This window comes from Tupaia chinensis, unplaced genomic scaffold (genome assembly GCF_000334495.1).
Source record: "Tupaia chinensis unplaced genomic scaffold, TupChi_1.0 Scaffold000377_4, whole genome shotgun sequence".
NCBI classification, from domain to species: Eukaryota; Metazoa; Chordata; class Mammalia; order Scandentia; family Tupaiidae; genus Tupaia; species Tupaia belangeri.
This window is the reverse complement of record NW_006159878.1, coordinates 192,666-205,290: the sequence shown is the minus strand read 5'-3', so window position 1 is coordinate 205,290 and position 12,625 is coordinate 192,666. Positions and strand designations below refer to the sequence as shown.

At 47.6% G+C, this 12,625-nt stretch overlaps 1 protein-coding gene across 1 annotated transcript in view; it reads left to right on the top strand.

Annotated features, from left to right (window-relative positions):
• LOC102493969 (acyl-CoA dehydrogenase family member 9, mitochondrial-like) overlaps window positions 1-2,543 on the top strand; it is a 4,777-nt gene extending 2,234 nt beyond the window's left edge. The window contains exons 2-4 of the mRNA XM_006153518.2: window positions 11-152; window positions 693-765; window positions 1,593-2,543. Coding sequence (XP_006153580.2) covers window positions 11-152; window positions 693-765; window positions 1,593-1,693 — 316 coding nt within the window. The 3' untranslated portion in view covers window positions 1,694-2,543. The remainder of the gene's footprint in view (window positions 1-10; window positions 153-692; window positions 766-1,592) is intronic.
• The last annotated feature ends 10,082 nt before the right edge of the window (window positions 2,544-12,625 follow it).

Here is a 12,625-nt window from a genome sequence, read left to right as displayed (position 1 = left end):
TCCCCCCAAGACCCGGCCCCAAGCCCCCCGGGGAGGAGCAGCTGCTGCTGAAGCGGGTGGCCGACATCCTCATCAACCTGTACGGCATGACGGCCGTGCTGTCGCGTGCCAGCCGCTCAGTCCGTGTCGGGCTGCGGAACCACGACCACGAGGTGAGCCTGCCCTGGGACTGCTGCCCGGTGGCATTTCAGTGAAGCCAGTGGCTACAGCAGGAAAGGGGCCATCACAGGCCATGGTCCTCGTGGTGGTCACCAGGGGCTGAGTCACAAGGGGATACACAGGTGCCACTCGAGGCCAGGGTCTGCTGCGTCAGCTGCAGGAGGCGGGCAGTGCCCTCCGTCCTCCTGCCTGGGAAGAGGGGAGGCGGTGAACAGCAGGGCTTCCTGGGCCCAGCGCTGTCACCCCTGCCTGCCTCTCAGCTCTCGCCCTGCTGGAGCCGGGCAGTGCCTTCACTGAAACCTGCTGGGTGCCGAGCCCGTGACACGGCCCGGGTAGCCTGCAGACCCTGGGGTTGTGGTCTCACCTCAGGAGGTGACACCAAGGCTCAGGGGTGCCATGTAGCTTCCCACGGGGACCCTGTGGCTCCTGAGCCAGGCCTGCTAGCAGCCCAGGTTGGCTGACAAGCTCTTCGAAGCTCGAAGTTTGGCTCCAGAGTTCTCAGTGCTTCTCCTTTCTGACTTCGGTTCTGGCAGGTTCTGTTGGCCAACATCTTCTGTAGGGAAGCGTACTTCCAGAATCTCTTCAACCTGTCTCAGCTGGACAAGTGTAAGTGGGGTGAGCTGGGGAGGGGAGAGAGGGTCTAGTTCCAGGGTCCTGTTGGCCGTGAGCTGTCTCTGGGCCCTGTCAGGCTCCTTGAGCCTGTGTAAGGCCCAGGCATCCCAGCAAGGCAGTCTGAGGGGCTCTCACACAGACCCCCGTGCCAGGCCCTGCTGGCCGTATTCTCGGAGCTGCCCAGGGAAGGTTTGTGGAAGAAGGAGGTGTCGTGTCTGATTCAGGAGACGGCATCTTACCTGCTTCTTCGTGCCCCGCACACCAGCCAGACGGGAGCTGCAGCTCTCTGGCGTGCCTGAGCCTAGGCCCCGGAGAACACAGGCTTTGGCTCATGCTTGTCCATGTGCCTGGAATGTCCCTCTTTTGTAGCTTCCCAGCCATGTTCTAACACCGACCTTCGTGGTCCTGTAGGTGAGTGTCCCGCAGAGCCCAGTCCTGTTCCCTGTCAAGGGCACAGAGGCCCCAGCACCAGAGCCTGCTGAGGGGAGTGGCCCTGACTGCAGCTCCTGGCTCTGGGGCTGGGCCACACCCCAAAGTGCTGACAGGCCGTCATGGCTGTGGAGGGCCGCACAGTGACTCTGCTCAAACAGGCTGGACTTGAAGCTCCGCCACTCCCCGAGCAGGCCTTCTCCCCACTCACCCCACCAGGTCTTCATTGCGAGATTACCAGGGAGAGCCCCTGGTTGATCAGCACGACACCTCCATCCCTTTCTCTCTGCAGCCCAGAAGCACTTCCTAGGGTTTGGAGGAGGGGCTAGCTCCACTCCAACCGTGTTTGTATTGTCACAGTGCAGAGCGGTCACCCACTTTTTCCCTCCCAGATGCTCCAGAAAACTTGGATGAGCAGAGTAAGAAAGTTGCCCAGCAGGTCCTCGAGAAGCGAGCCTACGTCTGTGCCCACCCTCTGGACAGGACGACCTGAGCAGGGGACAGTGCTCCCTACAACCACCTGCCGCAGGCATTGGATAACTGACTCTTCAGAAGATGGAGAACTCGGGGTTCTTGCAAGTTCCCAGATTACCACCAGAGGTCTTTCTCCTCCCTGAGGGAACCTCTAGGTTTGGACCTGCAGGCCCTGCTGTCTGAGTGCTCACAGCTGCTGAATGGAGAAGACACGGAGCTGCTGAGGAAACACCAGTGCGGGCAGCTCGAGCTGGGGCCCCCATGGTGTGCCCGGCAGGGAGAGCTGCTTCTACCAGCCCACACCTTCTCTAAGAAACAGCTCGAAGTGCCGTGTACAGGTCTGTCATTTAAACAAGACACAAAACACATAAGACCTGTACCAGGACCCATTGAATGAAGAAGAATGCAGATGTCATGGTGTGCGTGCACTTCTGGCCTTGGCTGGGCCTCTCGCAGTGTGACCCTCAGAACTACTCCTTGTGATGGCTTCTAGCCCCTTGTCCTCACCCTGGCACATGCCCATTCCAGGACCACAGAACCTTAGGGGTTATTGTGAATCCTTCTTAAGTGATACCTGATATAAAGTAGCATATATTTGATTCCACCTAGGGCTTTTCTTTTAATTTTTGTTTTTGCTATAGGGTGCATACACTCTCCAGAGAGAGAGGGGGGAAGAGAAATCACCCCCTGGGGGTAATGACCACACCACAATCCCTTCCTCATTCTCCTCTTAGGATTTTGGGCAGGCATACACACTGGCCTGGAGTGGTCAGGATGAACTGTGCAGTTGGCCATGTGGGATCCAGAGCCTTCACCTCCACACCACCTGCTGGCCTTTTCGATTCTTTGCAAGAATTGACCTCCACACTGCCCTGGAGGATGTGCTAACGGGCCTTTATGTTCCTTAGGCTCCTTTCTGCCATTGTCTATAAAACTCGCTGGATCTTGGGACCAGCAGTTAGCGTAATGGCTATGTCGCTGGACTCATGCCAGGCGTGTGTGTGTGCGTGCCCAAGATCCCGAGAGGAGAATGGAGAAGGGATTGCGGCGTGGCCATCCCCTCTGGGGGGTGATTTCTCGCTTTCTATCTCTCTGTCTCTCTGTCTGTCTGGCGAGCGCACGCGCTCTATGGCAAAAACCTCTCCAAAAAAAAAAAAAAACTCACTGGGTCCAACTCCTTCTTTGGGCAGGCTTCAAGTTTTGGGCTGGTCCTGGGTTTGTGGCCCCAAAAAGCCCCACCACAGACATCGTTCTGAGTGGAGAGGAGCCACTGTCTCTATTTCCCTCCAAGCACAAATCCTGTTTGAAAATAGGCAAAGAGGAGGCAGGTTGGGAATACCACCCCTGAACTGGTATGGCATGCTGGCCTGAGCACTCTGCCAGCATTTCAGTAATGGATGTCAGGATACTGTGAGAGCACAGCCTTCCAGTGAGACCAGAGTTCTCGTCGTGTGAGTTAATTATTGAGGAGGATGCATTTCCCGTAAAGTGCAAAATGCCCTCTGTACAGAGACAGAAGGTTGCAAGGGGTTCTCTGCACAGTGGAAGTTTGAGAAGGACCATGGGCCCTGCCCCCGTATAGGAGCCCCTCAAAACCTGGGGCACGGAGGGCAGTGCTCCCCTCATCCAATTTGGTTTGGGGTCCCAGCTTACATCTCCTTTTAGCAGTGAAGTGTTCTGGGATCTGTGATTAGGAAGCCTTGCTGAGGAGGCAGCCTTGCCTTCCAGGGCCTGACAGCAGGAGCTTCCACACAGCAGCTGCTAGGGGCTCTTCAGGAGCCCTGGGGCCTGGTGCAGAGGGGGTGCCTCAGGTTATTGGCATTCCACCTGCTCCGCAGAGCTGGGGGGTTATTTCTCACTTTCTGTCTCTTTCTGGCGTGCGCATGCACCCTATAGCAAAAAAAAAAAAAAAAAAAAAAAAACAAACTCTCCAAAATAAATAAGAGAATTTTAAAAATAAATAAATAAAAAATAAAAAGCATATACAGGGGCTGGCAGGTGGTGTGGTGGTTGAGGGTGCTGGACTCCCACATGACTGACTGTAGTTCAAGTCCTGGGCCTGATGGCTTGCTTTCTCACTCTCCCTTTCTTTCATTCTCTCATTCACTCTGTCCCTCTCTGGTCAAATTAAAATAAATAAGTAAATAAATAAAGTTAAATAAAATGATTCTTTTTTAAAAAGTATATACAGAAATGTAGCCTTAACATCTATAAAGCAAAATAGACATGCGGGACAAGCAGTTGGCATAATGGCTATGTCGCTGAACTCCCATGTAGTCGACCACGGTTCAAGTCTCGGACCCAGGGGCTTAAATTGACACCGGGCGCGTGTGCATGCGTGCCCAAGATCCCAAGAGGAGAATGGAGGAGAAGGGATTGCAGCATGGTCAATCCCCCTGGGGGGTGATTTCTCGCTTTCTGTCTCTGGCGAGCACATGCACCCTGTAGCAAAAATCCTAAAAAAAAAGAAAATAAAAATAAAAAAGCAAAACAGACATGCAAGAGAGTAAAGAAAAACTCATATGTGTAGATTTTTTTAAAACTCACGCCGGGTGCGTGTGCGTATGTGCCCAAGATCCCGAAAGGAGAAGGGATTGTGGCGTGGCCATCCCCCCTGGGGGGTGATTTCTCACTTTCTGTCTCTCTGTCTCTGTCTGGCGAGAGCACGTGCCCTTCTCCTCCATTCTCTTCTCAGCTTCTTGCGCACGCACGCACACACGCCTGGCCTGAGTTTTAAGCCACCTGGTCCAGGATGCAAACTGCAGTCGACTACTTGGGAGGCCAGCGACATAGCCATTATGCTAACTGCTGGTTCCCAAGGATAGTAAGTCACTCTTGAAAAGGACTTGTTGTTGTTATTTTTTATTTGACCAGAAAGAGACAGAGAGAGAGAGAAAAAGGAAAGCTAGAAAGCAAGCTGCCAGGTCCTGGACTCAAACCACAATCAGCCATGTGGGAATCCAGCACCTTTAATCACCAACGCCACCTGCCAGCCCCATATTTGTAGATTTTAACAGACTTCCCCTAGTAACAACATAAGGGTCAAAGAGAATATCAAGTTAGTGAACTGGAAGGTAGAGCAGAACTTGACACAAAATACCCACACTGGAGGAGCCAAGAGGACAGGCCCAGCCGAGCTGAGCTTCACAGTGCAGGCAGCTGGGGCTGTACCACATGCAAATATGCAGGAAGGCTCTGGGATCACACACAGGTTCACACTCGCAGGTTCACACAGCAGCAGCAACTCCCATGGGTCCAGGGAGCTGGAGGGCTCAGGGAGAGGTGCAGTACACAGACCCTGGAGTTCCCCCCATCTCACCCCCAGAAATAAGCAGGAAAAATGTCCTGGCCTGCAAGACGGATGTGAAACCCCAAGTAGAAGCAGGCAGTGAGCTGAGAAAATGGACAGATAAGTAGAGAAAGCAGGGAGAGGGCAGACCGAGTGTCTGGTGGAGAATGGCGTAATGGTTACATTGCTGGACTCCCACGTAGTTGCCCACAGTTCCGATCCCAGACCCGGTGGCTTAAAACTCAACATTGGGTGCATCAAGATCCCAAGAGGAGAATGGAGAAGGCATTGTGGCCTGGCCATCCTTCCCACCCTCAGGGAGTGATTTCTTGCTTTCTGTCTCTACGATGAGCGCACATGCCTTATAGCAAAAAAAAAGAAAAAGAAAAAAGTTTCCCCTGGCCTTCTCTAGCTGACACTCAGCTTCCTTTCATTTACGCCGCCCTGCAGTGTGACAGCAGATTACGTCTTTGTTAGAGCTTCCACTTGCTCTGCATCAGCACAAAGACCATGTCTACATTAAAGGTCGCTGGTGCCTTGTCCAGATCTGGCCACTCCCCACGCCTCCTGCTTTTCCTTTCTCAGATTTGAGTTGAGCTAGAGAGCTGCTGTGTGGGGTTCTCGCCAGGTGATTCTGCAGACTGTGTAGTCAGTATACTTATGGCCAAAAATAAAGAAGAAGCCGTAACTGGTGCTCTCTGGCCTCCTATGAATTGTTCTGCTCTCGGTCAGACAAAGTCCCCATGGGTGCACCACCTATGTTGATTTTCCCTTTTCTATTGGGTACTTTGTCCAGATGTAAGTCCTGCATCCTCTCCCATATCTGTTTCATCGGCTGGTCCTCTGGTTGTCCCATCGTCCAGTGGTCTCACAAGTCGAGCTGGAACCCACCCTGGCTTCAGCAATGATTCTGGAGAAATACAAACATACCCTCAACCCCACACTAACACTGGGTCAGGTCCCTTCCACTCTCCTGAACTGAGATCTTTCCATTTTGCATATTGAGGTCTAGCTTTTTCTATCACTTGGTAATAAATTTCCATGGCAGTGAGGCCCTCTGATGAGGAATTTTAAAAATTTAAAGTTTATAAAACAAAAGGAAGTTTAGAGTGAAGAGTTACAGGGATTACCTTGTCTCTCCTTTTTCTGAGTTTTTAATGCTGGTTGACCCTTTCTACTACAGCTTGACCTTGAGGGTTATAAGGTATGCCAGTAGTATGAAGAACAGAAACTACAAATTGTTGAAAGCTTTAGTGTCAGCTGGATCAGTTTGTACATCTTGCTTTTTCCGTTACTGCTCTTGCTATGAGGCAGTGTGTGATTACATGTTTGGCTGCTTCTGTGTGCATGATTGAGTCACTATGCAATGTGTACTGGATGGGAGATTGCATTTTGTGCGCTGTGATGATGCTTAGGGAAGGAATGTAAATTGAGTTAAAAAAAAAAGTTTCAGGAAAAAAAAATATCTATTCAATGACTGCAGTAGGATATGTAGCCCCAGTTAGGTGCTACTTTATAGGATGTGTAAAGTTAGACTTGTGCTCATGGAAATGTGTGTGTCACATGTATTTGCTAGGAGGGTATTTGGATTGATTAGGGTCTTTGGTGATTCAATAAAATGTGGGGGGAAAATGGTATAGAAAGCAAACATAGATACTAGAGACAGTGTGGGAGGAGAACAGGAGGTGGCAGAGGGTAAGAGATAGGGAACCAAGGATGGGGGGAAAAAAGCAAAACATACAGAAAACAAGAAATGGAAGATCATTTGCTAAGAATAACATATTTGTTGATGTGCTTGATTGAAACAATATACAGTGTACTCTAGATGGAAAATCTCATTTTGTATGCTGTAATGATGTACAGTGAATGAATGCAAATAAATAAATTGGGAAAAAAAAAAGAGAGAAATGAAAATGAAGCCCCAATAGGTGTGGACATTGACATGTAAATAACTGTCCCCTGAAGGGGACAAATGTGATTAGGAGCTAAACTAGGGTTAACTCACATAGGAAGAGAGGGAAGAAAAGGAATACAATATGGACATTGGGGGGGGGGGGGGTTTTTATAGGGCCCGTGTACTCACCAGAGGGACAGAGAGAGAGAGGAACAGAAAGCGAGAAATTCCCCCTGGGGGGATAGCCACACCACAATCCCTTCCCCTCCGTTCTCTTCTTGGTACTTCAGGCATCCACGCACACGCAGCTGGTGCAAGTTTTAAGCTGCCAGGTCTGGAACTTGAACCATGGTTGACTATGTGGGAGTTTGGCAATGTAACCATTACACCATCTGCTGGTCCCCAATTTGGACAATTTCTGACGATGTTTTATGCTTGTTGTCTAGTGATAGAAAACTGCGCAGAGCAGCAGCATTTTGGTGAAAAAAGTTATGTGAGTGTTTAGCCGGATCTTCAGAAGTTTTTGAGAACAGCCGCAAGCTGAGCATTGACTTGGTAGCTTCTAAAAGGGCCCAGGGAGATTAGAGTGAGCTGTTACATAACCAATAAAGAGTGGGAATTTTCAGTTTTGTAACAGATTTTGGCTTGTGGAAAGCATGAAACAAGCTTTCCTGAGATATGTTACCAAGAATAGCAGTTTCAATTTTTTTTAATAGCTGAGATTACATAAAACTGTCCAAATAGATATTTATAGCTTGGTGTGGGAAGTCTGTTAAGACAGCTTTTACAGAGCAAAGTTCTGCACACTGCTCAGAGCGGATGGTTTTGTGTAACTTTTGTTTTGTTTTGTGGCCAATATCCTGTATGCCCACTGCTAGACCTATCAGTAAATACCACTTCAGCACTGGAAATAGACTGAGGTGAAACTACTTTGGGGGGAAAAAAACCAGGAGACGTCGTACAGGCAGACGTACAATAGGGTCTGAAGGGCAACAACAACCCATCCAGGGCAGTTAGCAAAAGCTATGTGCCAGTCAAAACTGAATTGCCATAGTGCGTGCGTGCTGCAGTTCTGTGGAGAAAGGAGCTGTGGTGAATCGAGGTCCATGCCCAAATAGCTGGATGCTGTGTGTTTGCCCCTTTATTACAAGTGCAGCCCCTGCTGTAGGAAAGGGTAAGGGACCGTACAGGAGATGACTGAAGATGTCACCATGCAAGGTCCCCTGAGGTTGCCAAATAGCCCCACCGGGTGTACGCGAGGTTGGGAAAATTTGGATGGTTATGGCAAGTCTTCATCTACTTATGACAAATAGCCATTTGAACAGCTAGTTCTACTAATTCTGGAGCTATCCTACCTGCTGGGGGAAGCTCTCGAGAAGTAGGGTGCACATCTCCTTTTAAGTTCTCAGAAAGTTGTCAGAGCTGACCGGTTGTTATCTTTAAACTGAGTTGCAGCCAATTAATGTTCCCAAACACCTTCTGAAAATTATTTAATTTTTTTAAAGAGGTTTTTGCTATAGGGCACATGCACCTGCCAGAAAGACAGAGAGAGGCACAGGGACAGAAAGCAAGAAGGCACTGTATCCAGGACTCGAACCACGGTCGACTACATGGGAGTCCAGCGACATAGCCATTATGCCAACTACTGGTCCAAATGTTTTTAAGTAATCCTTTTATTGGGGGGGGAGAGATTTTTGCTATAGGGTGCGTGCACTCACCAGACAGAGAGAGACAGAAAGCAAGAAATCACTCCCCAAGAAGGATGGCCATGCCGCAATCCCTTCTCCTCCATTCTCCTCTCGGGATCTTGGACACACATGCACATGCGCCTGGCGTGAGTTTTAAGCCATCAAGTCCAGGACTCGAACTGCGGTTGACTACATGGGAGTCCAGTGACATAGTCATTATGCTAACTGCTAGTCCCCCTTTTTTTTTTTTTTTTTTGAGAGAGAGAGAGATGTTTTGCTATAGGGCACGTGCACTCACTGGAGAGACAGAAATAGAGAGACAGAAAGCAAAATATCACCCCCAGGGGAAATGGCCATGCTGCAATCCCTTCTCCATTCTCCTCTTGGGATCTTGGGCAGGCATGCACATGCACCCGATGTGTGTTTTAAGTTTTTGGGTCTGGGACTCGAACTGCAGTTGATTATGTGGGAGTTTAGCAATGTAACTGTTATGCCATCTGCTGGTCCCTGTTTTTAAGGAATCTAGCCAAACTGAAACCTTCTGAGGACAAATTTGTTCACCAGAGATAAAATGTCCTAAGTAAGTAAAGGGCCCATTGCTTGTACTTTGGGGAGGCTACCATTAGTCCCCATTGTTGTAGCCTTCATTGGGTATCTGCAAACAGTTTTAACAAGTTTTGTGCATCAGAGGAGGCTAGTAGGATGCCATCCATGTAATGAGTAATGTAGCAATCAAGATATTCTTGTCTTAGAAGGGCTTCCCCAACAAAATATTGACATAAAGTTGGACTATTGGACATACCCTGTGGCAAAATTTTCCATTTGTATCTAGCTAAAGGCTCTCTAGGGTTAGTGGCGGGGGGGGGCACAGCAAAGGCAAAACACTGGCCATCTTGAGAATGTAATGGAATAGTATAAAAACAGTCTTTAAGGCCTAATACCATCAAATGAAAGTAGGGGGAATGGCTGTAGGACTAGGAAGACCAGGTTGTAGTGGTCCCATACTTACGTAGTGGCATTTACCTTTCTTAAATCTTGTAACAACCTCTATTTTCTAGATTTTTTCTGAACGACAAAAATAGAGTTCCAAGTACTGAAAGAAGGTCTGACATGTCCCAGCTTTAGCTGTTTTTGCACAAGTTGTCCAGCTGCCTTGTCCTCCCCCCACCCCCAGTTACAGGCCTTTGGTCAACCCAACCAGGCTCCTCTGAAAGCCAATTTATTGGAGCAGCCATCCCAATCGTCAGGGAATCTACCAATGCCCCATCCAAAATTTGCATCTGACTACTTCTAGTCCTTATTGTCTAAATTTCTGAATGATGGGATATGGGGTTGTCGACCCCAGGCCATCTTTCCCAGACTTTGAAATGGTGTAAGACCTTGGTCCAGCATCATTTGTGTCACAAGTAAAGAGGGACTTACATATATAAACAATCCCATTTTTTGAAGTATGTCTCATCCCCATAAATTCAAAAGTATGTCAGAAAAAACATAAGGTTGAAAATGTCCCATATGACCTCCTTCATCTGTCCGAGTAAGAATAGCAGAACTCTTTGTTGGTGAATGGACATATCCTACCCCTTCCAACGTAGAGTTAATAAATTCACAAGGCCAGTTTTGGGGCCAGCGTTTCTTGGCTGTTACTGAAACATCAGTGACAATAACTAAAGAAAAACTAAAGTCCCTGACATTTTCGCCCTTGCATGGTCAGAGTGGACATGGGTCGAGTCTCTCGGATAGCCTGGAGAAGGCAGGCCTGGTCTGAGGGTTTAAATCCTCATTGCCCTCTGGGCTCTGTGGTCAACACCTGTCCTGCAAGCAGCAGCACAAGCTGTGCCACAGTCAGATGCACAGAGCTGAATAATTTGAGAGGCTGAAGCTACGGTCTTGATCTCCTTTATTACACTTGGGGTCACTATCTTTTCAGCAACGTACTACTCCTTCCCGAAATTAATCCTACTGTGCCCTGTGGCAAAGGTCCATACACTCCAGTAGGAATCACCTGTGGACTCACACCAGGTGCTGCTACTCTCCTGGAGGTGGGACTGAGGGCCAATCCTGCACTAGCAGGTGGTGGTGGTGGGTAAGGTGCTGGACTCACATGGTTAACTACAGTTCAAGTCTCAGACCTGGCAGCTTGCTTTCTTACTTTCTCCCCTCTCTTTCTCTGTCTCTCTCTGGTCAATTTAAAAATAATAATAAGTAAAATTAAAATGATAATTTGTAGGGAGCAGCCAGATCTGGATTAGGCACTCATGACCTTTAAAGTAGAGATGGCCTTTGTGCTGACGCTGCAGGGCAAATGGGAGCTCTGACAGATACAAGCTGCTGTTACACTGCAGGCAGGGTAAGCTAAGGGGAGCCTCGTGTCAGCCAGAGAAGGCTGGGGCACCTGTTTAGAACCATGAACCACAGATGCAAGATACTCCACAGCCACGACCTGCTTCCTCCATCCCTGTTTCTGCATTAAAGAATAAACCTGGGAATGGCTTGGGGCTCCGGCGTCCTCCATCAGCAATGCTTGGTTCGCTCAGTCCTTGTTTTCTCACCTTGTATGTCCATGTCTGTGTCTTTTCTCAATCCATTGCCCGCTTCCATTCAGGGTTCCACATCCCTTCATCCCGCAGGCCAGGAAATAATTCTTTAAAAATATAGACTGAGGCACCCGAAGGTGGCACGGTGGTTAAGATACTGGACACTCCCACATGGCCTACCACAGTTCAAGTCCCAGACCTGGTGGCTTGCTTTCTCACTTTCCCTCTCTCTCTCTCTCTGTTTGTCTCTCTGGTCAGATTAAAATAAATGAATAAATAAAATTAAATATAAATAACTCTTTTTTAAAAAATAGACCAGAAAGAAATACCATTTTTAGTCCTTGTCAAGTTAAGGTAAAAAACAAAGTATATAGAATATGTACAAAACAGAGAGACAGAAAGTGAGAAATCACTCCCCGGGGGGATGGCCACGCCGCAATCCCTTCTCCTCCATTCTCCTCTCGGGATCTTGGGCACGCATGCACACACGCCCGGCGTGAGTTTAAGCCACTGGGTCCGGAACTCAAACCACGGTCGACTACGTGGGAGTCCAGCAACATAGCCATTATGCTAACTGCTGGTCCCCTTACATATATTTTAAGTAAACTTTGAAGTGCAGTATAATACAGAAAAGTGTATGTTGCATAACTGTGCAGTTTGGTGAATGTCTCAAAGTGAATACATCAATTTTAATTACTATGTACATCCTAAAATGGAACGAGGAAGCTGGATATGCAGTTTGTTTCATTTTTTTGTTATTGTTTTTTTTTCATTTTGTTTTTAAGACAATTACATCAGTAGTACTGCCAATGATAGCATAACAGGGTGCCACCCAGTGTTCTCCTTCTGCAACTACTATACATTCGAAATTTCTATTAAAACCCAGGTTCTAAAAGCTACATTTTGGAGATTTATTTTTTTGATATGTTCATGGTGGCAAATAAGATCATGAAAAGAATGTACATGGCATCAAAATTAGTGCAAAAATAAGCCACCCACTACTTACAAACATCTATAATTTTTTACTTCAAATTTACTTGAAATGCAGATTTCTGCCTCTTTCAAATACTATAAAAATCTCAAGGAACATCTAGGTAACCAATATACAGAGAACTCTGTACAGTCCACAGGCTAATCCAAACTAGGGCTTCATCCTGGTCCATAATGAATACAAGGCAAATGGTTTATTCAAAACATCTATTTACTGACTTGGAGGCTGGAAGTGGTCAAGGTAAGAAAGCCAACAATGCATTTTTTTCTTTTTTAAACAGTAGATAGAAGCTTCTACCCATAAGCTCCAGTATGTCAATAGAAGAAAAGTGGATCTAAGATGTCACGTAAGATAATTCAGTATTATCAGTTTTTTTTTCCACTTTCTAAATTTTATTTTAATTTTTTATATAAATTCAATCATATTATTTAACTTGCAAAGTGAACATTTCAGTATGTGTGTGAACATTTCTCCCCAATCCAGTTGATCAGAGTATCTTCCCCCAATAACACCACACCTCCCCATCCCGTCAATGCTCTCTCTCCATATCCCTCT